Below are 26,888 nucleotides of genomic sequence, written 5' to 3'. Positions count from 1 at the left end.
GCATTCAGGTCAGTGCTGTACTAAAAAGCACATTAGTAGTAGCTGTTAAAGGAAACTATGCTTCCTGTTTACACAGTCTGGCCGCATGCTCCCAGCCAGAGAGTCTAGCTATTCACTTCGACAACTGGATAATCACCAAACTTGATTTACCTTTACCGTGTGTCAAGCGCATGCGTGTGTTCACGTACCTTCACGCCAGTCAGACTTCAGATGGATGAGTGGAAAAAGCACCTGACGTGGAGTCGGCCTTGCTCAGCGGAGGGTCTGGGAGCTTGTATTTGTGCAGACGCAGGGTGCGACGCCAAATTGAATTTGTTGCCTGAGTTATTTCACCGTCTCTGTCACTCCTTTGCCTTTTTGACTCCGTGTAGTAGAGTCTTTCTCTGCAGGGGGGATGCGCATAACGTAAGTATGCACACACGACAGTTGCCACAAATTTACATTTAAAGCATCATCTTATTGACTTTCATGGCACTGGCGGCTCCTTAAAAATATCAGTCAGAACTTGAATTGCTGAAAGTTGCTGAGTAAAGTCGGCACAAACACTCTCTTCTAGGTCAGCTAACAAATGACTGACGTACAGTTTTTTGTTTGAGGACGAACGACACGCACCTCTCTTTATTTCCTTGTGTCTAACACGGCCTCCAATTATAGTGCTTCAGTGTGGCCCTTCAGTGACTCACAATCTACGTGTGTCTCTGCTGTCTGCTCCATTGTCACAGCTCGGAGGCTTATTAGCAGGATCTTTTCACCGGGGTCAACCAGAGGGTCACATCTCTTTATTGATGTTTGCCAGTGAAGCCCAAGGTCACTCAGAATGAAGCTATGACAAATGATAATTTGTTTCGCTTCGTGTTGTCTTTGTTTCCCAAAAAATGGTTTACTTCGTCTGAAAAGAATTTCAATTAATTGACTTATTATCTTTAGCAAAGATGCCATGGATTCAAGCTCTATAAAGCTACATTTTGGTGTGTGTTTGAGTTAGGTCCATTATCAGCTGTTGAGACAGTGTAACATTTTCACTTGTTTCTAATTCTGATCTGCTTCTAAGTGGACCTTTAGAAGACAGTATATAAACATGCGCTCCTTTTGTATCAGCCCTGTAAAGTCATGACCCATGACAGCAGTACATAATGGTGATAAATACAACAATAAAGCAGGACGTTAGCAGTATGTGATGGCCCTCCTTGATCATTGCTCTGAAGTCCGGGCATATTCCCCCAGTGGCTTTTACATGTCTTTCCAGGGCAGTAACTCAAAGGAAATAATGCAGCGAGGTCATTTCTGATTCTCTGTCAAAGCCTGGTCATGGTGTTCTCTAGAGACGTCCGTGCCGAGTGCCTCACTACTGTGAAGCATCGTGCGGTGGCTCTGTGGTGAATGAGGACCCTCAGGAGGATTTCAGGGCCTCATTTAGAAAGAAGGCCGTGGCTCGGGTTGGATGCCAAAGAGAGCCGATGCTCACTGGCAGAGATGTTGATCCTGTGATAGAGTATTGATCCCCGATGGAGATGCTCGTCTTTTTGCTGCTGTCCACGTGACGCTTAGAACATATGGTCGACTGCTCAGCAGCTCTCCTGGAGCTGGTGGGGATTCAATAACGCGCTCAAGGACTTTACAGCAGAGTGGTTTTGGTCAAATTGGTTGAAGTTGTTAATCGCTGGAATACAGTACTCTCTAAAATTCTGCGACATAGCAAAAGCTGCAAAGCTTTCTAGTAGAACCGCATCGTTTTATATTTAGCTTCTCATTTCTTGATTTTGTTTTACTAATTATTAAGTTATTTATGATTACATGCTGAAGGTGGCTATATGTTGCCTTGCTAAATGTAAAAGTTTACTTTACCCTCTATGGACTCTTTCTTGCAGCAGTACATTACTCCAGTATGGGTTTTTTAAGCATTTGCCTAGGGTGACATCTAGTGGCTAAACTACGGTATTACAGTTTCTAAGTGTAAAGTCTATTAAGTTAAGGGGCAGGTCAGGAATTTAAGTATGGTGTCAGATAAGTACATTTGGATTTAGGTAAGCTCATAGAAAGGTATGCTTTAATACTTTTGTTGTTTTAATTTTGGCTTTATATACTGCCGTCATGTACAGAGAAAGGATGGCACTCATCCAAAAGTCACTCCAGATGCACATCAGTAATTCCTCTTTGGAGTTCAGTTTGTTTCATCACAGCCTCTTATTAGCCGGGAGCCTCCTTTGTTGAATTCAGAGTGCAGAGGTATCCACGCTGCACAAATGAGACGTGTTATATGATGAAGGAAATAGTGCACTGGTTGAGCTAGTGCCCTGGAAACTGAGGCTGTGGCCCGAGTTCGATTCCAGCCTGCCCCATGCTGTCGATCACCCCCCTCTCTGTCACCTGACTCTCTCCTCTAGCAGCTATGTAATAAAGGTAAAAAAGGACAAAAATAATAAAACACGATCGTGGAGTGGCTGTCATCAGTCATGTTTTTGTGTCAAAATCTCTGGAAAGTGAGGAAAGAGGAGTTCAGAGTTGATACTTACTTTGCAAATTTTCCACCAGGAGGCAGGAAAGGAGCACAGTTTGTTCTAGCATAAAGGTAACGATGTGAGATGCGCAATAAAAACAGGCTTAGAAGATACAAAGACAACTTATCCCTATTTCCATATTGAACTGAAGCGATTTCCAAACTGGGTGTGTTTTGCCAGTACCTGGATAAAGAGCTTACAGGAAGATAATAAGATCTCCCTTGGAATGGTTCACACGGCTGCTAGCCAAGGTTTTCCTGGTTTAATACAATCACAAAAACCAAAAACACGGCTTAAAGTTGATTTGTTCCGTTCAGGTTGTTCCAAAAAGCGAACATAAAATCAGCTTAGAGATTGATTCTCCAGTCTTTCTCAGGGATGGCACCGTGTTTTCCCACTTGTTTTCATTAGCTCTTAACATTCACCACAGTCGCAACCATATTGAAATTGAATATGACTCACATGCTCTTGTATGGCCATGGAAAATGAAAAGATTCTAGCTTTCGCCAGGGCGGTGAGACCGCAGCCATGTACCGATTGCAAAGAAGAAAGAAGCTGAGTTCAGTGTGTGGGGAGAAACACCCTGCCTTTGGCCTTGCAGTGTTGTTTTATGGTAAGCTAATGAGTTGAGTTAGCCAGTTCCCCACCGTAAAGTTACTGCTGTAGTCATCCTTGGTGGAAGTATTGCATTTCAGGGACGTGCCCTTCTCAGAATCTAGTCTTGTGAATGTGTGTATGAAGTAGTTTGATTTACAGGCGGACAGACAACAGGAAATGGGCAAAATACAATAAGAATCCAAAGAGATAAGATGCTGCTGTAGGAGGGCAGAGGGTAACAGAGCTCCTCTCAGAGTCAAAGAACATGAGGCTCCTTCTGCATGAGCGAACAGACCCTTTCAGTATGTCAACCCACTCTGGCATGATTCCGGAAACAGGAGAGGAGGATGTGAGTGTCGCTTTACCCTCGCTGATTCGCAGTGACACGATGAGGGCATGATAAAGCTCTGGCTGATCTTTGATGCGCGCACCAGGACTGCGTGCGGATGAGTTACAGTACCTGTGTGTGTGTGGCTCTTTTGTTTGATGTCATCCCTGATCGGGCACACGTACAACGCGGCAATCTTCACTTTCTGTGCCACCCTGAAACTGAAGTGAAAAGTCACCTATTTTAGGAGGTAACCCACGACACACAGTGCCCCTCACCTCTGAGTGTGATTAAGAGCTTAGCCTTTAAACATGTGGATTCCTGAGCATTTGCTTAGTCCCACTAAACGGCTGAAAGAGCGAACCAGTTATTATTAGCTTTATGACGGACGGGATTGACAGATTGTTGACTGAGAATGTTTTAGGATAGCCTCCTGGAAATTCTTCCCATACATTTGGCTTTTTCTGTGGAAAATGTTTTCATAGAAATAAAGCAAACCAGCGGCAGAAGAAGTGTTCTGAAGCTTTTTTTAAACAAAGGTTTAAATTCTTGACAGTTAAAGTCCTGCTTTAAAAATAAAAGTGTCCAAAGATGAATTTAACATTATAACTTAGAACTACAAGGTCATTATTTGAATGCACTTTTCCTTTAAATAACCATGACAATGATACATCACCAAGTACCTGCAACCTCCAACTCCATCTTCAAAATCTGTCCTAGGTTAGATAGAAGTGGTTCTCAGGGGGGCTGTAAAGTGTTATTGATGCACAGTAGGGCCTGCATAGTTTTAAGGGGGTTTATGGTTGTCAATGCAAAATATGCCAAAAGGCAGATATCTAGGGGCCCTCTTTTTTTTCACAGAGCCTCAAACAATGGCTTGGTTTGCCTCTCCTTACAGTGCAGCCCTGTAATAATACACCAAGTGTACATTTATATGTGCACAATGTAGGAAGAAAGACATTTTTATTTCTTAGCACATGTATCTGCTATGTCACTTTGAATTTCCTGTAACAGGAATCAACAACACTGCATGCCTGTGAAGGTTCTCAGTCATCCAGGTCATGGTATATTCAAAAAAAGTGTTAAAAAAAAAGGCAACTGGAGTTCAGAACTGAAGAAGCTACTCTACCAAACACTGCATGTTATCTTACCTCTTATCTTAATGGTTGGCGTAGATCATCTGTTATTTGGTCCTAAAGTGCAGCCGTGGCATAGTCGTCTCCAAGAGGTAGGTTCTTTGTAGCCTGACGTGCATCTCCCCAGAAATGTAACCATAATTTGATGGCAGTGATTGGTCCGGAAGGCATTTACAATTGCCTGCATATCATCTACTCAGACGTCTTCTCTTTGTTCTGTGCTGCAGTGATTTTAACGAAAGTAACTGTTGATATACATTTATTAACTTTTCAACCTGAGCCGCTCACTTCCACTCACCATGGTGTGAAGTGCAGAGTGAAACTTAACACAGCTGACCGGTCACTGCCTGGTGCTTTAGTGGCGTATTTACAGAACGATGCCGATACACCAGGGGACAGGTACAAGAGTTTTCACCAGCATGGTCCCCTGCAGCGTGGGCTCCATGTAGACCTTAGCTCTCAGGGGTACAAACCAAACTTTAGCATGATGATTTTAACATTTAGCTGAAACACAGTGTGCCTGTGAACACTGGCAGAGCTGCTAGTAAGGTCCTTTAATATTACTGGAAATAGATTGACCTATTTATATACACCGATCAGCCACAACATTAAAACCACTGACAGGAGAAGTAAATAACATTGACCATCTTATCACAATGCAATGTTCTGTTGGACCTGGCATTCATGTGGATGTTACTTAAACGTGTGTCACCCACCTAGACCAGACCAGGCACCCCCACCCCATAGCAATGAGACTCCTTGATGGCAGCAGCCATCCCCAGCAGGATGCAGCCTGACACAGACACACACACAAAGACGCTTTAGGAACAACTAAAAAAACATGAAGAACAGCACAAGGTGTTGACCTGGCCTCCAAATTCACTAGATCCCAAACTGATCGAGTATCTGTGCGATGATGATGATCCACAGAGGCCCCTCCCCTCAACCCATAGGACCCAAAGGCCCCCACTAACAACATTCTGTTGCCAGACACCACAGGACACCCTCAGAAGACCCATGTCCATTCTCTGATGAGTCACAACTGTTTTGGAGGCACAAGAGAGACCTACACAATATTAGGAAGGTGGTCATAATGTTATGCCTGATCGGTGTACTAGTTAAAATTCACAATCCCTAGTACAGTAACTAGTTCAGCTGTGAAAGAAAGGCAGCTGAAAAAAAAACACCACAGCGTTGGTGGTAGGTAGTACCACCACTACAAAGACAAGTAAAAGTGCATTAAGTTACTTTCTTGTTCTGTTAGAAAGCCTTGTGGTTGAACGTACTGTGCAGGTTCAGTACATCTCTGCAGTCTGTCTTCAAGGAGTGCAGTGCAAACGTGGCTGTCACTTTGTCCTCTGCTTTAGGGCAGTATTCAGATTACCAGTGTTAGCAGACAAGGCACGCATTTCCCGACGCCAGCAGCAGCAACCCCCATGCCACACACACACACACACACAGAGACAAATCACACGCACGCATACACTCCAATCACCTCCACTGCCTCCTTCATCCCTGGCCAAACAAACCAAGCTACAAAAGTTGCCCTGGAAACACTGTAAACCAACAAAAACAAAGCAGTGTCATCGTGGTGCGCACGCCGAGAGGAGAGGAGGAATGAGATGAGAACATGTATGTCACTGGTGTGAGCTGCTTCCTTCCACGCTGAGTCTTTCACTTGGAGCAACAGCCTGCGAAGGGCCGGGCTCACCTCTGAACGCTCCGCCGGCCTGATGCTGAGAAGAAAGTCCCCATTAAAAGCGTAACTGCGCCCAATTTGACGCCCGTAAAAGTCTCCACGGCGCAGATGGACACGTTAATCGAGAGGCAAATTGCTGGGGTATTACGGTGGGATTACTGGAAGCAATTACCAATAGCCGACTGCGATCATACTATAAATGTCATTATGCAGAGCGCGGCCTAATACCAGCCAGCGTACATATCTCATATGTGCGTAAGCTCCTTAGATGGACTGAGCAGATTACTCACATTGAAACGAGCTGAATGGATACAGTGATGCTGTATTGTCCCTATAGAAGCAAAAGATGTTGGATAAGTTTATGAGTATGTCATCCGTGGATAGTGCTCTTATCTAGCAAGACAGATAAAGGCTTGTGTGAATGGATGCATTGTGTTGTCATAGGTTAATCGGGTGAAGACGTCACCGTTTTCTGGCTTCTGCCTGTTTCGAGATTAAGACCATAAGGTACTGACTGGAAGGCGCTGTGCAGTCACTGAGGTGTAATGAGTAGTCCAAGTCTGTGCACAAGTGAAAGCAAGTGCCAAGCTGCACCTCTGTGTGAAGCGCTGCCGTATCTATGTGTTTATCTCAAACAAACTGGGAAACAATGATCTCAAAGAACGCTGGCGCTCACACGAGTAAATCTGCATGTCCTATTCTACCCGCCGCGCTATTCCATCACCCAGTTTGTTTTTAATAGCCGTCTCTCTACAAATTCTCCACATAAACGTCTGCACTTGTCAAACTCCTTTGATGGATTGCTTGGTTCTTTTATCTGTGATTAGCAGAGTTTTGAGCTGTAGATGGCGGCCTTGATCCTGGCGAACAGGTATATCGATGTGTAATTATTGAGTCGTACAGTAAAAAAAAATTAAATTAAAAAAATAAAGCTTTGATTTAAAAATTTCATGATAAAACAACAATAAAGACGTTCATCGAAATACAACGGCTGCCGCTGTAATGCACCAAGCTCCGCTGTGTCTACGGTGACATCCTAATCCCAGCAATATTTGCGGTTAGAAAGTGAGTTAAAAGGAGGTTTGCACCAAGGTCTGCGATAAGACTTTCCACAGACCTCAAAGCTGTGATGTTACCCCGCTCATGTGTGTCCCCATCTGATTCTGATCAGGGTTTTTACTGCTGCACTCAGAGTTGTGAGGGCTTGGAGCCTAACAGGCATATTTTTAGGCCAGGAGAGGGGAGGAGGTCGATGGGGGGGGGGGGGGGGGGGTGCGGGTAACATTGAAAGCCGAGACGTAATTATGAAATGTAAGTTGGAATATTGTTTTTATTACAAAGCCAAACAAATGTGTCTCTGTCGCGAATCACATCAAAGATGTCTGTGTGACGACTAACCGCCGAGTGGAGGCACCGCGCTCGGGCCTTAATGAAACACAAATGCTGCCTGTATGTGTGAGGGCAGCAGAAGTGTGAGGTCTGCGAGTGTCACTGTGTGTGCGCGCGTTGCCGTGCGCCGTTTCATGTGTGTGTCTGAGTATGTAGCTCGCACATGTGGGACCCCGCGTGAGTGCAGCCTTTGACTGTGCGCCGGCGAGGAGCAAGGCGTCTGTCACGTACAGGCTATCAATTAGAGCCCGGTGCTATGTGGCGAGGCGTCGTCACTGCTCGTGAAAGAATGGAACATTCAATTATTTCGCTCAGATTAGACGCAAAAACACGCAGCTCTTGATGAAACGCCGTGGATTTGACGTGGGGTGGGGGGGTGATGATGAAGTGTGTGCGTGCGTGCCTCCCCTCTCCGTGTGTGGGGTAGAGTTCTTTAGATTCCACCACATGCGTCTGTCAGCACATCAACCGAGAAGGTGTATATTAAGTTATTTGTGAAGCCTGCGCGCTAATTATGCCTTCAGCTCTGTTTTTAGCCCCACGAAGAGCTGCAAAGAGCCAGTCAGTCCGTCGCTATCTAAACAGCATTAAATTACATGGAAACTTGGAGAGAAGAGCACACAAACACTTTATCTGTGCGGCCCAGCTCCTTCCTTTCTGTCCTTATTGTGAGTGAGTGATTGCATGGAATTCCTCATTGCTCAGGCCTTTTGTTGGGATTGCATCGCTTGAATAGTTTCCATTTCTCCCCCCCCCCCCCCAACACACACACACCTTCCGCCAGTGCCAGGCCCGTTTTATTTATCTGACGTGCCTCATCGTTAGACGGGGGTGGAGGGGGGTGGGGGGGCATGCATGGCTGCCCCGGTGCCCAAAGAGTGAAAATGTGACGGGTTGACAAACGGGCGAGTGTGGACAGACGTTTGTTGTGTCTAGACAGAGGCCTAGGAGGCTGTCATGGTCTCGGGGTAAACTAGTCTCACGGCAGACGCACTGTAAACTTATCATGGTGGTATTGTGTGGGAGGCATGCTGGGCTCTATTGTGAACACGAGGGGTATGCACGCATGTGTTTGACTAAGTAGACACAGAAGAAAAGGACACTTACACGCACCAAATGTGCTGTATATTTACATAGTCTTCTATGTGAGTGTGGAATTGAGAGTTTGCACGTGAAAAGACAAATAAGTCTAGAGGTTTAGAGGTTAAGGAGAAGTGTACCTAATGATTCAACGTCACGATAATTACCGTATTTAAAGCCCAGTTAGGATTATCTTGCACTGTGAATTAATTGGGTTGAAACTTCTGATACATGTGGACAAGTTAAATAAAGTGTATTCCTTATTTGATCCGAAAGTGGGGAAATTTGTTCTCTGCATTTAACCCGTTCACACTTGGAGCAGTGGGCAGCAGTTTAGGAGTTTAGAGCTGTCCTCGTGTGTGGAGGGGGAGTCGAAACAGCCGCCCTGCTAGGCCACAGCTGCCCCACTTTTTAATTTAAATTCTAACCCATGTCATCTTGAGCCCGCACATAATTTCACCTGCAAACCAACAAATGAATGCCCTTTAAGATCATGCACGGAAGAAGCTCATATAACCACGAAAAAAACCCCTCCTTTTATGACATTTAAATGCTTTCTGCCGTTGCATTCAGCCCTCTAGTGGAGATACAGTGTGAGCATATGCACCAAGGAGCCCTTCCTAATGTTAACACCCAAACCCCGTCCCATGTGGCACATATTCATCACTTTAGCACTCCATAGCCAGGCCTTCCTCGGAGACAGCGTGGTGTCGGCACAGAAATCTGTCACCTCTCCCTCCCCATTAGAAAGCTGAGATTTGGATGCGGCCTCGAGGCTGACATGGCTGAGATTCAGACTGCTGCTGCACAGATGAAGGGCTGCACCCTCTCTTTAAATCCAGGACCGAAATGCATGGTCATACAGCAGCTGCACTTTAAGGCTGTTGCAGTGTCCCAAATACAGCTTTTACTTTGCCTTTTCCCTCATTTTTATTCACAAACATGCACAAATTATACACGTAGACCATAGAACTCTATCCATTTTCCATTGCAGCTGTTTTCTTTTGATATTGTTGGCAATTTTTGTCCTTTGTCCCTCAACCGGACCAAAATGAGCCTCTGCAAGAATATGACACAACACGAGAAAAACAACTAAAAGAGCCGGATAAAATCAGCTTCTGCTACATTTCATTCAGACACAATCTTTTTTTCTGTATGTGTTGCACACCAGCCTTTTTACCTCAGTGACCTCTGAGTGCCTGAGATTAGCTTTCTCCTCCTCCAGACACTGAGGGCTTTATCTTGATTATCTTGACCAGAAGGAAACAAGTCGAAAAAGACAAAGCGGGAGTTGAGGTGACAAGCAGCTGTGCACACTGAGGTCATGTTCTTTTTCAGGGTCAGAGCCGGTCGCTGTCATTCTCCTGCTGCTTTATAAAAGCTGTGCACTCTCGCAAGTGAATTTTTTTCGAGTGACAAGGAATGATTTGTATCTCGGACTGTGACCCAAAGAAAATCCGGCACGCCACATTAGTCTTCTGCCAAAAGAAGGGATAACAGTTAGGAAGGACAGAAGTGGGAATGGATGAAGAGAAAACAGAAAAAGGGCGAAGGCTCAAAACTCTAGTAGTTCCCACGACCAGAAGATTGCCCAAATCGCTGGTGGCTGTCTCTGTCCCCACCCCTCCAATGCATTCCATGATGAATGGGACATTTAATATTACCCTGCTTCAGGGTATTACTGGAATGTAGCCTATCTGTCCTCCTCAGAACACTAAAACAACACTTGTTCCCTGCTGATCTGGATATCCGAGATCAAAAAGTAAGAAAACCTTGGAAGGTCCTGAATTGATTTAAAGTCATATTTACGTGTGAGTTGGTACATAATGAAATCATTGCAATCATTTTATTTGTTGGTGAGACAGTTGGTTCTGCTTATGGGAATTTATCAACAGCCCCTGCTCACACAAGTTTAAATCAGAATCACAACTGGAATTCAAACTTTATTGTCGTTATACAAAAATTCCAATGAAATCGTATGCAGTCCTGTTCAGTGCAAAGAAAGCAATCTAACTCAAATATTTTCCTATGTACAAAGATTTAAAAGAAGAGAATTATTAAAAAGAAGAGATTGTTAATAAGTAGACCAGTAATATACAGTATCTACAGTATAGAAACAGTATGTGTGTGTGTGTGTGTGTGTGTGTGTGTGTGTGTGTGTGTGTGTAAAAACAAGAAATGTATGTAGCTGTGTTACTTTCATGTCTTATGAAATGTTTTATGTTCCACAGTTGTTCACAGCAAAAAAATACTGAATTGCATAAGGTAAATTATATTGCACAAGTTAAAATAGGAGTTTAACATGTGCACTCAATTTGGCAATGAGTCTTATATAAATTTGAATCTTGCAGTTTGGTCGTAAATGGTAAATTCTGAATCAATGGTGAAACTACAAGCGACGAAGTTACAAAAAGATTTCAAAACGGGCAAGACCAGACGACTGCATTGTCGCTGAGTCGCCGTTGCTCAAGTGCTCCATGAACTGGCGGACTAAACATGTGACTGGTTGGCGCTCCACTGCGGTTTGCAGCTTCATGAAGTCAGCTTCCATTCTTTGTAGCCAGTTGCTTTTTCATCAGTAGTCTTAACGCGCTTTTACTTTTAATGTTTTGGGTTCAACATATATATTGTGATTTCTCCACGGGGAAACTTATATATCTGAAATTAAGATTTGAATTTCACTGTAAATCCATTTAAAGTCATTCAGAACTACAAATATTAGCCTCATGGTGTCACTACAGTGAATGTCAGATCATCAGAGTCAGTGGAATCCATTCTTTGGGGACCATGAATGTGTGAACAGATGTAATGACCCTGCTAACAGTAGTGTGACACATTATTGCATGAGTGAAACATGATAGACATGATGGTTGTCATCACTAGTAGTACAACTGACTTGTGTTGTTTGTGACGTAACTACACTAGAGAGTTATTTAACCGAGAACTGTGCTCAGTGTGCTGTCGCAGGTCAGGATAGATTCATAGATCAGACCCGAAGCCCTGTTGTTTAGGCGTCTCGTCGGGATCACTCCCTGACACCCAAAGGAGACGAGAGACAGATGAGATTTTCTGGCTCTGTGCCACGCTGATGGATGGAGGGAGAAAGTTCTCATGAGCAAGTGTCATCTAATCTAATCCAGGTGATTTGTCATGCTTTCTCCGCTTTCAAGGTGTGAGGCCCATCCCCCCCCCAAACCAGGGGCCTGGTAATGGGATCCCAAAGTGAAAAGTATCAATGTGGGTTTCAAATAACTGGACACACACATTTGCGGCGAGGCAGGCACAGACTGTACGACATGTATAAAAGCAGAAACAATAGCAGCGGGAATAATATACTGTGTGTCCTGAAGGTGACCCCCACTTAGTGGAAAAGCTTTTAAATTCTTCTGATCTGGGAGAAATGGGACACATGTTGTTGTGGCGGCCATTCAAACTAATCATTCTGAGGGAGAGAACTTCAATGTGGAAGATACCTCATGAGATTTATCGCATGAGGATGCATCCAAAACCAGAATTGCCTCACGGCTTACAAGTTAACAAGAAAACATTGATTTGATGTTATTCTGCCTCGCTGCTGCTCTTTCATAGAGCTTGTTACTGGTGTGATTTAAGCTTTCTGTCTGTCTGAGAAATGTGGATCAAGCTCTTTGTCTCGATGTTGAAATTTCCTTGCTTTGTTACGATGGTAGAATCACATCCAAATGTCAAACTCCCTGTCTCCATATGGACAGCATTTCAGCTCATAGGGAACAGCTGTATCTCGAGATAAAGCAGATAGCTTTAAAGAATGCAGACGAAAATAAAATTTATTTAATTGTACATTTGAAAAATTCAAACCCCCCTCAGCACCTGCCAAACTGCTTGTGTTTGTGAGCATGAAATGTTCAAATTAGCAGGACAAGGCAAAGCAGACAGAGAGTATGAGGTCAAACAATGCTGGCGTGTCTGATACATATGGACTTCTTTAGAGTTAGAGGGAAGATGGTCTGTGTGTGTGTGTGTGTGGGTGTGTGTGCGTGCGTGCGCGGCGACTGCTCCCGAGGACACAGTAAGAGATCTGACGAAACCCAACATTTCATCTCACCATCTCCCTTCCCCTACGTCTCACCGCTCGGTTTTCTTGCCGACTACATTGTTCTTTGTCCCCTTCACCCTCAGCTTGTTAGCGGCCACTTCCTGCGTCTGCGCTGCCGTGATGTGGAGCTGTCATCGGCTCCCAGACATCTTAACAAAGAGTTTTGTGTTGACGATGAGCAGCCGTGAACTGTATGTGAGCGCGGCGCGAGCACCGGAGCAGGGCTTGGCTGAGAATGTTTATCTACTGTGATGTTCTTGCTTGCTCATTTGGCTCTTGGCAGACTGTCGTCATGGGGCATCATATTGACAAGCAAGAGACCGAAGTATGATTAATGACTGTCTTTTCTGTCGTTTGTTTTCTCTCCATTTTCCTCGCTTTCCTCCGCCTGCCTTTATCTCTCTGTGTGTCGCTCCCTCACCCCTCAGAGGACCTGGACGACCTGCGGATGGAGGGTGTGACGGGGCTGGCTCCATCCGGCAATAAGTTCAGCCAGGGACGAAGCTCCTATCAGTCAGAACCACAGGCCAAAGTTACACTCAACATCTGCTCTAGGTGTGCCAGGTAAATGTTACCACCTTCTCTTATCTGCTGCAGTGGGCAGAGAATGTGTATTTTAACTCTAGGCCTCTGTTGATTCAGTTAGTTCTTGTAAGTGTATAACGGAAATATTCGCCATTTTGGAAAATATTTTTACAGTGGAAAAAGTTAGATGAATAGATTAATCTCCTAATCAAACAGGGGGAGCTGTGGTTTGGTAGTTAGAGAACTGGCTTTGGACCTAAGGGTTTAAATACCTGGACTGACATGAGGAAATGTGTGGGCTGCTTCGTCAACATCCACACAGCTAACCATGACCACGGCTGAGAGCGTAACATATGAGGATGGGTTGCTGAGGTTAAATGCAGTAGATTAATGCTGTGTTTCATTTACCGCCGGAGTTGGAAATCAGGAGTTGGAACCTGGTATGACCCGAGTTGACTGCATTCCAGTGCAACCACCAGGAAAACCAGGATACAACACAGTGGGGTTTGCTCACTAGGCAGGTTAACCTTTGTTTGTTGTACTTATTGTCGGATTTTGTGTGTACGGACGCTGTAAAACCCAAATACACGGAAACACATACATTACGTCAGCTTGTACTACTTTTGTTGCATGGAGCAGTCATATTGTGAGCTGGTGAAGTTTGTCAGGCTTTCAGCTTCACAAATATGACTTGTTCGGTTAGGGTTAGATGTTTGGATTAGGGTTAGGTGTTAGGGTTAGGGTTAGGTTTATGGGAAAAGTGGTCATTTCCTACTCAAAATACGGAAATTGAGACTTCTCTGTTCAAATGGAATCTACCAAAACTGTGTGCAAACATCCAGGCCAACTGGGGCCTTTCTGTGTGGAGTTTGCATTTTCTCCCTGTGTCTGGCGTGGGTTCTCTCAGGGTACTCTAGTTTCCTCCTACTGTTTTTGGACAATCACTATTGGCTGATTCTAATTGGTGATTCTAAATTGGTTGTCTGTCTCTCTGTGTTAGCCATGTGATAGACTGGAGACCTGTCCAGGGTGTACCCTGCCTCTCGTTTGATGACAACTGGGATAGGCTCCAGCGCCCCCGCAACCTTTCCCAACCTTTACAAAAGTTGAATAAATGAATTAATGCGTGCAAACATATGAACTAAAGAATCTTCCAATTTACAATGCAAACCCAATAACAACTCTCAAGCAACAAAGCAACTCTTCATAGTGCCCCACCTTACATTCTGCGTTTGTAGCAGAGAATAATATCATATCTTCCATTCCAGTGTTACTTGTTTTCTCTAATCAGCTCTCCATCATCTCCATTATCACCCTTTTCTTCTTTATCACTTTTTTTCTCTTCTGTCACATTTCCTGTTTCCACTGATGCGCAACATCAGCCTTCAGCTTAGATTTCTTTAGGGCTGGGTGCGATACCATAGACAGGTGTGGGCAAAGCTTTTCCCTGATGCCAGTCAAAGATAACCGGGTATCTTCTTGACGAGACGCCAGGCACACATCTGCCTGCACCGCCTCCACTGTTTGGGGTTTGGATTTTGTTTTTTTCCTACTCTTCTTTCATTCGTGCGTCTTATCAGTTTTCGTTCCACGCACAGGCTGCGGGATGTTGTCAGAGGTTCTGCAGGAGGGTGAATGCTATCGCTGGATTTTTGTTGGCAGTTTATCGACTTGATGTTTTTAAGCAAATTGTTTATACCTTTCGTCCTTTGGTAGAATCAGTGGCAGAGCAATGCAACATCTGTATCTGGAGTCATTTTTGGCATCTCGTGAGGACTTTTTTTTTCCTTGACTGAAATGTCAGACATCTGTTCTCCTTCTCCATCTTCCTCTCTCCTGCTGGTTCAGGCCAAATTCTTGCCTCGTCCTCTTTACCCCGACCACCAGATCTTTCCCAACTTTTATTGGCAAAGGAGCCGTGGTCTTTCAGAGAAATTTTGGGGTAGTGTAGGGCCATAAACAGATCAGTAAGCTGGAAAGGGATTGCACGCATGGTATGCCTTTTGTGCTATTCTGAAAACACAGAATTCTGAAATCAGGGTTGTGCGGGAGGTCATGCGTGCACAGACACAGATATTCATGGGTCTGCTCATAAAACATGTTCATGCGTGTCCTTGCACGCATCAGCGCAGAGTGCATGGAAGAGAAGGCAGCAGAGGCAGAGGTCAGAGAGCAGTTTTGAGAGGGGTAATCCTGACAGACATCTTATGCTATGTGCATTAGCACTGTCTCTTAATGGGATTCCCAGAAACACCTTTCAGATGTAGCTCAGCATGGGGCCAATCTTGAAACATACTCCTTGAGAAACACATGTTGCCTTGTGCTTCACACCAGGAGACCCCGCTACTGTACAGATGTGACCTTACACTGGGTACGGAGATTTCTTTTTTTTTTGTTTAGTGGGAAGTTGAAAAGATAAAGTGGATTCTGGTTCGCTTGGCTCTGCATGGAACAGCCAACACTGGCCCAAGTTGGACCATTCCTTGCATGCCCGTCGAACCTTCGGCAAATACATTACAGCTTAGCTCCTTTTTTTTTTTTTTCTACCTGTGAGTTCACAGGTCAGTGAGGTCCACCATTCTGTGCACTGTTTAAACACATGTACAGTGTATTCATTCCATCTAGTCGTCTAAGCAAACAAGACTGAACGACTTACCAAGCATGCAGCATACCGAGTACGAACCACCCGAAGCCAAGCAAAGGTGACTCTTACTTTCACGCCCACAGTGGGAAGGTGACAGCTCTGTTCAAACCCAGAAAGGTTTGTGTTAACTTCCAGACGAACTCCTTTAGTTCACTACGTAATCAAGATCCATTTAATAACTGCAGTTCTAAAGAGGTAGGACGTAAACAAATTACAGTTTATGCAGAAACCACTATGTTAAAATATTGTGCTATTTCCGACCCCATAATTTAGGCAAATATTGCTTGGTGGTATCTTTTCCTTTTTGACCCAATTTTAGACCAATCCCAGGCTTGTTAGGCACCTTCCCGCTGTCCATTTCCTTCCCTTCTGTCCTCACCACCAAAACACACCAGTCAGCCTGTGTGGCTCCTAACAAGCAGCGGCAGGTCAGGAAACACTCTGCTTCCTCTGGCTCTCTGCTGGTTGGTTGAAGTGTAAAGTGCTGTGTGGCCTGTGTGTTGTGGCCATGTCTCTGTCTTTCGGGCTGAAGCTGTGGTCACACTAACATTTCATCCACCTCCCTCATGTGCCCGATAGTTCGTTTAATGGCTGCACGCTCCTGCCACAAAACCTCCTGTGTGCAAACGCATCCCAGATCTTGGGCATGGTCTCGGAGATGCTGGCAGTCTCGTCCTAGGAAACGGATAGATCTCCACAAACCTCTTTGGGGCTTGTACTTCTCATTAAATTAATTGCTTTCATATCAGGAATGTACTGAGGGAATGGCAGTGAAGACTTGCGGCTTTGAGCAGCTTTTGTTCAGAGAATGGGCAGGCCTTGTGATAGTCATCTTGGGTACTTTTAATGGCCTTATAAAGACCATTAAAGAGAGAGGGAGACGAAGAGAGGGATAAATAAAGAGGGAAAGAAACGGAATACACTTGAAAATGCCGTCTTCTGCTTTTTAGCCTCACGGTAGAGGTAGAAGAGGCCCTACGGCTGAGAATGCAGCTGTGCCATAAAAGCGTAAACCTTGTCTTCAGCTAATGGCTGCGCTGATGACATGGAAATAGCATGCAGTGAAGGAATTTGGAGCTAAGGCAGTGTGTAATTACAGTTAATCTGTGGTGTGATTTACAGTTGTTAAAATTATGCCTTAGAAAAATAAACGTGTTTAATTCCAGAGTGTGTGAATTAGCTCGTAGTAGAGTAGAAATGCAGCAGAAAGCCACGTGTAGCAGATTTATCTTCCCGGTGAAAAGGGAGTTCGGTCACTGTTTGTCTTTCACCCACAGTGTACTTTACCGTCTTAGGAAAACTTAAGTCTTTTAGTACGTTAGGAGATCAGCCAAATCTCTCAGACCCACTTCCATTTCAGTCCAAACAGATATCTTTGAAAACAGCTATAGGGGCTTGGAACACACTATGATAAAGAACAGTAACCAAATGATTTAATCTGCGTGCCAATTTTTCAGTTTGATTTTTTTTCAGTAAAAGCAGATGCTGTCCACACAAGTGCATTATTATATTTTCATGTGAAGGAAAGCATTTCATTTCAGTAAGAGGAGATGACGACAAGATAAAAACTGACCCTGCTGTGCCCTCCTTCTCAGCATCCCAGATTTTGGAGAGGAAGAGATTATAAACGCTTCCTCTCCGTCTTCGTCATCGCTCCGATAGAGACTTGTCTTTTCATTCAGTTTCCAAACATGCATTACAGTGTTGTGGCTGAATTCTGCTGATTTCGGAGATTAGTATTCCTTCCTCGGTGTGTACAGTAGTTTATATGTGTTACGTGTTGTTTCTAGGTTGCAAGGGGACACTTTATCGGACAGCAGATCTGAAGAGGAGCTCAGGCCTCACATATCTGAACAAGCTGTACCTGACATCTCCTGTGAGTTGCACAAACACAGCTCATTCTCAAAATACTTTAAGGTTGCATCTTTTTTGCATTTTTGTGGTCTGACACTCTGCTTTTTCCTCCTTCTTCTTCCTTGTTTGTGCGCATTGTTTGGAGCAGCCCCATTGCCCGGGGTGGACACAGTGGCGGGACGACTGCAGGAATGCGAGGCCTTATCTCAAGTGTCAGGCTCTGTAAGTGTCCTCCCTACATCCATCACAGAACAATTAAGATCAATTTACAGCCATCAATTACCACGTCGCTCTCTCCTCCTCAGCTTCTATTGTGTGAGAGCGAGCGAGAAACCACCTCAAGCCTCTTGTTAACAGTGGCGAGCAAAACCGATCCGGATTCATGCGGGCATTTTAGCTTACACAACAGAGCTAAACAAGCGATACCCAATTAGATATCACCCTGTATCACTTTGCTTACCTCTCAGGCAACTTGTGTGCAATCTGAAAGGAATAAATGAATGTGTGAAATTAATACAGCAATTGAGCGTGATTTAGATGTTTTGTACAATAGCTCGAAAGTATTTATTGGGGATAGGAGCGCACACAGTTACGCTCAATGGAAAGATTGCGTGATAAACCCCACATGCTTCGGGGGAGAAATCTATAGCGGACCTTATGTGGCACACACCAGACTCAGACGAAGGCAGACACTCACGTGCTGTTAATAAAGCGCTCAGCTAAGACGCCTGTACCTTTGTATAATTACCCTCCAAAAAAAAAAAAAAAAAAAGCCAATACCTTTTTTTTTATATATGTATAATTGCCCAATCTAAGTGTTAGACAAGGATTTTTACTGCACTTCTTTTTTAAAGAAAGAACGGGGGTTTGGAGCCGAGGCATTGCTCCGTGTGTGGAGCAGATGCAGAGTGGCTCCAGACTAACTGGGAGCAGACTTCTCGAGACGGCAGGACCAAAGCGGTAGTCGGAGATCTGATGGATTAGGCCAAATATAATAACCGCAATCCTGAAATTAGAGACACTGTGACCTTAACATCAAAACGCCATTCTCGTACTAAGTCCCTGATTTTTACAAATAGGCTTTTTGACATGCGCTCATAAAAGCCGTTAAACAGCTGAGGCTTGACCACAAATAATACGGAATACCCTCTTATGGATCTCGGAGATTTAAATTGACCAATTTATCTTCCCTCTTTGTGTGTTCTCTCTCTTATATGGAAGATTTAAGCGCTCACATCTCCCCACGCGCCACACGGCATCTTGAGAGGTTTGCGATTTTTCTGGCACACTGAAGAACAATGTACTAATGTGTCACATGTGGAAACTGCAAGTGCAAATATCTCCTGTCACCTCCTGTAGCTAATGTGGTTGTTTTGTGCTTAATTGCTCATGTTTGGCTCCCTTTGAAAGGCACATGCAGCTTGTTACAGCTCGTGAGTTTAACTGTCCTTCAGGGGCTCGTGGGCCACAATCACTGAACAGTATGGAAAAAAATGTAATGCTTTTATGGGTTTATTTGGGAGGAAGGGACACAATGGTGGAAGTCATACAGTGTGAGAAATAAATTAACTTATTGTTTAGTAAAACATCCTGATGTTTGGCCACAGATTCTATTTATGTATACGCAACCATATATATAAAAATGAGAAGTTTAAAAGTTTGAAATAATATTTCATTATTAGCATATTTACGACTCCTCATAAATAATGTATGCCTTGTATCATAGACTGCCCTGGTTTGGGCAGTAAAGGCCTGGTGATGTTGGAAAGTAAACACTGTTAATGGTTATCATTATTAGTCCGACAGGCCCCCTGCCTCTGCCAGCTCCTTTAGGTGATAATTGCCCCATAAAGACAAATACTTTCCTAAAGCAATAGCCAGAGCAAGTTCCCCCAAGAAATGCTCCTACAGTGTCCTTTGTAAGTGTTAAGCGATATGTTTTAATCAAATTTAGCTCTGGTGAGTGGTGTGGTGTGTTACCGTCGTAAAATCTGCCGGGGGAAACTGTTCATTTGTATGGGAGGAATAAGATAATTAGTGTGATGCAATGCTCCATGCGTGATACAAAGCAGAGCCGTTACGGCGGTTTATTTTTGTTTCCAGGGGAACTTTGGCAGTTGATACACTGTATGGCTTTTTATATTTGGCACCAGTCGGCTCCCCGCACCTCCACGGTTACGCATGCATGGTTATCCTCTGAGCACATCTCGCAGCACTGGCTGCTATATAGCGCTGTTTTTCTCCTCTAAAATGTTGTTGGGGATTTTTAGATTTTCAGCTAAATTGTTGTTAGATTACAACGGGCTATCTGGGGGAACAGTGATTTTCTGACAAGCAATTTCTTGAGTTTTCCACATGGAAACCTCTGTGGAGTCACAGAGTAATAGTTAATGTACTAATGGTTGACCTTTGACATATGTATCTTGCGTTTCCCATTGAGTGCAGTTATATTAAATTTATGTTTAAGATATTCAACATTACATTACACTTAGACCAACTAAGGATAAGTACATATTACATGTAATAATAACACTTGGCTGTGTAACTAGGTAAAGATTTATTCACATAGTCATTTAGCAAAGTTGCACAATCATTTCAATAATAAAGTGTGTTCTTTGATGGTCAGGGTCGACATGGATGAACACAGACACTGGCAGGTATTGGCTGTGAACGCAAAATGCTCATTCAGAACATCTAAGTCAAAGATTGCTATAAACTGAATAAGATATATGTTCAATCAAGTTAAATACAGTTGTTCTGGGTTTATTGAAATCATTTTTCGAGTTAACTAATTAAGTAAAGTGCACATGCATTTGTAGTGTACAATAATAAACAGGTTAACTCTGACTGAAATTTTAAATAGCTTACCACTTAGTAATAGGGGTTGTACCGTCTCGTCGGCTAGTCGACTTCACTGCCGTGCCATGATGCTTTAAACAGGAAGGTGACTAGTCGCCGATCAAGTGACAATAGCAACACAGACATCTCCTAGGTAGGAGCCCAGTGGGTCATTGCAGCCAAATCTAGCAGCGGCTCATCAAGTGTGTGGAAATACTTCACTAAAGATGAAGTCCATTCTACCGTGACATGCAGAATATGTAAGTCAGTCCTGAAATACAACAGAAGTACTGCTGCAATGCACACTCATGTGGAAAGACCTCTGCTAACGCTAACAGAGGAACGGTCCATATCCTGTCAGCGGCAGTCAATTAACAACTTGACCTGTGGTAATAGAGAGGAAGATCCTGCAAATCATCAAGTTATTAGACCTTTAGCTGCAGTACGCAGAAAAGGAAAAGATGTACCGCTTTTTTATCCCGGCTACAATCTCACAACACGCTCTGAAGTACTATTAAACGCTATTGACGGTACCGAGCTATAGGCTAAACATAGCCTATCTGAAGCTCACAACATTCATAAGCTCATGTGCTTCTCTTCAGTTCTGTTGTGTTCTGTCAGTTGAGTAAGTTGCTGTGGTTGTAGAGCGTGTGTTTTTTTTTTGTTTGTTTGTCTTTTGACAAGCGAGAGTCGCATATTGCAATGACGCATTTCAAACAAAAAAAATCATGGGAAGAAAATCTTATCATTAAAAATATGATCTTACCTGTCAATTACAGATGAGTTGCGGTCAATAATATACCATCAGAGGTAGTCTGCCACGATTTCTTTCTTTTCTCCAGTTTGATGATGAGGTATCCACCAGGCTGCTTCAGAAATGGGATCCAAAGCTGGACTTCAATGGAGGAAGACATGCCAGTCTGTGTTCAATCAGTCTGGATCAAATATGGCACATAAATTAAGTGGCTGAGTTAAGGTTTAATTAAGGCTGATGTCAGGAACCACTTCTGAAAATAAGTGGTAAAAAAATAGTACAGTATTATAAGCAAATGTTTCTTTATTTTTAAGTCGTGTCAGCGCACACCGTACGCATGCACACCTGCACATTTAACATTGAGTGTTTGAACATTTAACAAATTTAAAAAACTTTCAGCCCTTTAACCAGGATTCTACACTTTCCTGAACACTATCTGAGTCCATAAACCGGATAACAGGATAAACAGGATTCTCCCCACTCTCAGCATGAGTTTAAGCTGTGGTGCTGTCCATTCCCTGCTTTCGCTTTATCCTCTCCATTCTGCCACCATCTCTGTCTGGAGCCAAATGAAACCATCTTTTGATAGCTGAGTCAGTTTCCTGGACCGTGGTTCCAGAAGTTAGGCGGTTACGCCTTACAGAAGCTGAAACATACATGCACAAAGCACAAATTATTGGAAATTAACATTTTTGTATCATTAGGTAATATGGCTACTGTAATTCTAACAATATTCTGGTGTCAGATCTCAAGTGTTTCCTCTACATCTACTGCTTTGTACAAGAAATTTCAGTGATTTTTTTTTTATTTATGTACATGCAAAAACAAGGATTGACAGTGTCAGACTGACGGTGTTTACCTTGCAGAAAAGCCTCCGTAGCTTATTTTGTGTGAAACGCAACAGTATGTATTCAGGTAGATTTCATTGTTGCAAAGCATTACTTTCTACTATGTGTGACGTCATCGACTAGTCCACGTCGACTCGACTTTCGCCACATACGTATTAGTCGAAGTCGTTCAACCCCTGCTGAGTAACAGTGCAAAAACAGTGCAAAAACATCTTTCAAAGCTCTTTTATCTTTTTTATAATACATGTTTTTAATGGAAATAATTATTTTGCAGCTTTGGAAAATTACTATGAATAAAGTGTTACAAAGTTATATTGTAGAGACAGATTTTCACATTTTTGAATTAATTATATTTTAAATCTTTTTCAAAGTTAAAAAAACTTCCAACTTGTTTCTGCAGATGCTTGGAGCTGTTTCACCTACGTTTATGTTCTAGATTATAGTTTCAGACTAACTGCAATTCAACACTTATTAACATCTATTGACACTTAGATTTCTCTGTTAGGCTTTTTTTTATTTTTTTTTTTCTATGACTGAGGGCAGTATGTCACGTAACCTGTCTTTGGAATGCTTGAATAAAAGTCTAACTGTGTTATTGTCAATATCCTGTTTGCTCTTGGCAGTGGTTGGGCCGGTGAGCCTCTGAGCCCCGTATACAAGTCCATAAAATCCATTAGGTGATGCTGCTGTGAGCCAAAACAACAGGAATTCATTAAAAGTGTTACCTCTCACATCCCGTATCCTCCCATAGCTACGCCGCCGAGGCCAAGCCACAACAGCGAAGTCAGTTTCATGGAAAACACTGTTTCTCGTTGGCTCCAGTGATGTTTAGTTTGTTTAATCAGTCCGTTTTTGGATTTGAGTTTGTGACATTTTAGTTTTTCTGCCTTTCTATTGTCTCGCTCGCGTAGCCCAGGAATACATCATGATGTTTGTCTGCCTTACAGCTGGACACATTTTAAACAAGAAAACTATTTTATAAGAGAAACCTCTGATCATGTGCTATAAAGAGAAATAATCTCTCTCTGCACATTTGATCATCAGTAAAAATCTAAGACCTGTTTGTTTAGAGTAAAAACAATCCACTGCTACGGTGCTTGTGGAGTCCCCTATCTCACACAATGAAATCCTTATGCTGACAAACTCTATTTTCCAATATTTAAGGATTGTTTTTCTTCTTCACTGAGACGTCAACCCATCTTGAGTCTATCTAAATAGTCCTGGCTTTGAATCTGATTGTCACGTTTTAGATGTTTTTGGAATTTAAACAAGGGCGCATTAAAATACGATATAGTCTGACTCTTGTCTGGCCTAGTAAATTTTTATTGTTACGTTCAAGCCCAAATGAGGGGGAAAAACAAACAGAAAAGCACAATTAACAGCCTAAAATAATGCGGAAAATCACATATGCTGTTCACCTATGTGTTATTGTGCTGCTGCTGCTGCTGCATGGCTGTGTGTGTTGTGTGTGTTCTGGTTCCTATGCAGCCCAGGCCTGACCACAACAAGAGTCCATCAATTGTGTTTTGCGAAACCAGCAGTAGGCTCAAACCTCCAACTCAGCCCAACCATGTCTGAGGTCTGTGACTGCGTGCACACAGCAGTCCTTGTTGTGTGGAGGGCCACGTTGGACCAGGCCCCAGATCGTGGGCGATTATTACCGCTGACCACACACGTATAGCTGCACACATGCAGGCTATAAAATATTTAACTCTAGACTTCCATCCTCAAATCTTTCTCTGTCTTGTCTGCTCGCAAACGTGGAATCAATTTTCCCGAGAAACGAGATCCGTGTTTGTAAAGTTGGGCAGAAGCATCACCAGAGGGGCTTCCCCCTCCTCTAATGGCGGGAGGTTTGGGTTTTGCCTCGCTGACATTAATATACTCATAAGTCATTGCGATGTCACAGCCGCTCCTTGCTTTGTAGACGATACGACATTCATTCTCTGTGTAGATTAAAGAATGAAAGCATCAAAACAAAGCGGCAAAAGAAAGTTCTCATGTCATACATTATTTCTGATAAGGACTAACACTGCCTTATATCATTACTACTGATATTGCTTTTCATCACTTCATTGTGTTTTTTCATCATGTAATGAAGTCCATTTATAATGACTTTTCAGCATTTTTGTTTTACACATATTGTTTTCTAGATGCTCGCTAACATCTTCCAGACTCAAGGAAATAACATTTTGAATGTAATGTCTGATTATTGATCTGAATTGCTTGCAGACTCAGCAGATCCTGTTTGTTTGCATGGTCTTGGTGAGCGTACAGTACCACCAGGCCTGGCGTACGCTCTCCAGGATACATGGTCCTGATTATAGTGGACAGAGGCGCTTTAGAGCTCAGTGCAGATGTTATCATGTGGGTATTGGTGGTAATAGTAAATAGATGTACTGTATATCAACTGCTCTTATGAAGCGGCCTTTCAAGGGACCGTGATAAATCTCATCTTTAATTTAATCAACGTGAAATCTGGATTCCTTTAAGAAATGTTGCTGCGACATCCTAAAATGTTAATGACTCAGGGTCCAATGAATATTATATAAAAATCTGTTTATGAAATTTGAAGTTTATCTGTTGGTGGCCTTGTTTGCCAGAACTGAGAAGACCCAGACCAAGAGGGGGACTGGATGATGTCATCTTGTTGGATTTGAGGAGATACCACCAAAGAGAAAGAAATAAGGCTGGGGAGGGGATTCGGTTGTAATGTTCAGCCCGCCATGCTACTTTATGAAGGCTGTAATTAAGGATTGGCTTGTGGCGTTGTGGTTCTCCTGCCACAGAACGCCTCATGTAACTGACGAGCATGAAGATCAGCGCCATAGCCCCTGAGAATCATGTTCTGTCATTTGTCACAGGGGAGTGACTGCTCTTGTTTTTCACTAAACCGCCTCTTTGAAAATAGACTTTTCAGGCAGTATTAAACAAAACTGAGAACAACCCTGTGCCTTTCACAACCATATTATATAAATCAGAATAATTATTTTATGTTACACTTGTGAAGTTTAATCTCATGTAAAATCAGATTTGGGCCTTTATTTTGAAGGATATCTTTTACGAAGCCATTCTTCACAGGTGAACAGAACAGCTCCTCAAAAGTGACACTAAATCAAGTAGAGCTCCCCCTGGTGACTGGCTGCAGTATAGGTCATAAGCTCCTCCTCCTCTTCCATGTTAGTGAATTGGCTTTGGCCGACCTAAAACATTAAAGTACACGTCAATTTTAAAAAAAAATAATTTTTTAAGAATGGTTTCTGTCATTTTAGGTAGATAATATAATACTGATTCATACACAAGTGTCCAAGTTTCGTTTAAATTAGTTATTTGGCTCTATAGAAACTGGATGTGACATCATGATGACTAACAGTTACTGCCATGCCAACTGCTCCATTAAGTGTCCCGTGGGACTGCAAGAGTTGGAAAAAAAAACAAAAAAAACAAAAAAAAATTCTCCACTCTTGGACCATACTGTGCAAACTCTGGCTCTAAACTCGCAAGATTGTGCGACCCGTAATCCCTGGAAACTAGCCTCAGTTTAGCCAATGCAAGCAAATGGGAATGCATTGTCCATATGTATATACAGTCTATGGCCCAGGCCATAGTTTTCTTCTTTAGACATTGATTGTTGGTGCGTGTGTTTGAGTTCATTGTTATGTCCTGTCAAGATTCTTGAGGCAGAGAGTCATCTTTTCATTCAGTGTTTGAAGCGTTACAGACTTGCATTCATAGTGTCTTATCTTCTCCACATGTTGCCCTCATTCAGCCCCATATCAGTAAACTCATACCTTCGTGTTTAACATAGTCACTGCGGTACTCATGACCAGGTCAGTAACAATCATGCTGGACCCCATCTAATCCAAACACATTCATTTTGGTTTTCTCCAACCGAAGAATGTGCTGCCAGTACACCAGGCTTTTTTTCCCCTATTCTTTGGCAACTTTAATCTTGGCAGTTTGGTGCCATTTTGCAACGGTTTTCTACTTGAATGCTGGCCATAAAGGTTGACTTCATCCACTGTCCTTCATGCTTCCTGAGCGGTCACTGAAACACCAGTTTCCACTGACAATCCAGGGGCTAAGTCAAAAGCACTTACTGTAGCCGTCTGTTTTTCAGTGCAATGTTGCTCTTCACCTTCTGTCATTGGTGGTACTGCTGTTCCTATACCTACTTACTTCCAGGCAGTGTCTTACCAAGAGCTGCTGTGTTGATACAACTGCAACATAGGGAAAAAAAATGCAGACAGCTGAGTGTTTACCACTGATAAAGAGCGGGTTTGAAGTCACTGTGGTGTCACTACCATTTTGACATCTTGGCCTGACTCCTCCTAATTCCTGGCTAGTTCAAAAATTAGCGAAGAGGTAGTGTTTGACAACTAGCAACCAGGGAGGACACACAGCTGTCACTCAATGCATCGAAGCTCTTATTTATGCATAATTTTGATATCTGATGTAATTGTTATGGGTGAGCTCTATAAATATTCACCCGTCATATACTGTAGTTGTCATGAATGTGGAAGTTAGCTATAGAGACCAAAATCAGGCTTTAAACATCTTTATTTCTGCTATAAAGTTGGGCATACCCATAAAATGAAAAACCCTACACTTCAACATAAATGT

The 26,888-nt window shown here is 43.1% G+C and overlaps 1 protein-coding gene across 1 annotated transcript in view; it reads left to right on the top strand.

Moving 5' to 3' along the window:
* cUnh8orf34 (chromosome Un C8orf34 homolog) overlaps positions 1 to 26,888 on the top strand; it is a gene marked incomplete at its 5' end in the record, with an annotated part of 66,070 nt that overhangs the window by 24,884 nt on the left and 14,298 nt on the right. The window contains 3 exons of the mRNA XM_084565622.1: positions 13,231 to 13,366; positions 17,762 to 17,847; positions 17,974 to 18,047. Coding sequence (XP_084421748.1) covers positions 13,231 to 13,366; positions 17,762 to 17,847; positions 17,974 to 18,047 — 296 coding nt within the window. The remainder of the gene's footprint in view (positions 1 to 13,230; positions 13,367 to 17,761; positions 17,848 to 17,973; positions 18,048 to 26,888) is intronic.

Source organism: Chelon labrosus (assembly GCF_963514085.1).
Source record: "Chelon labrosus genome assembly, chromosome: 18".
Taxonomy (NCBI): Eukaryota; Metazoa; Chordata; class Actinopteri; order Mugiliformes; family Mugilidae; genus Chelon; species Chelon labrosus.
Note: the sequence above shows the minus strand (reverse complement) of the source record. Positions and strands in the feature narration are given on the sequence as shown.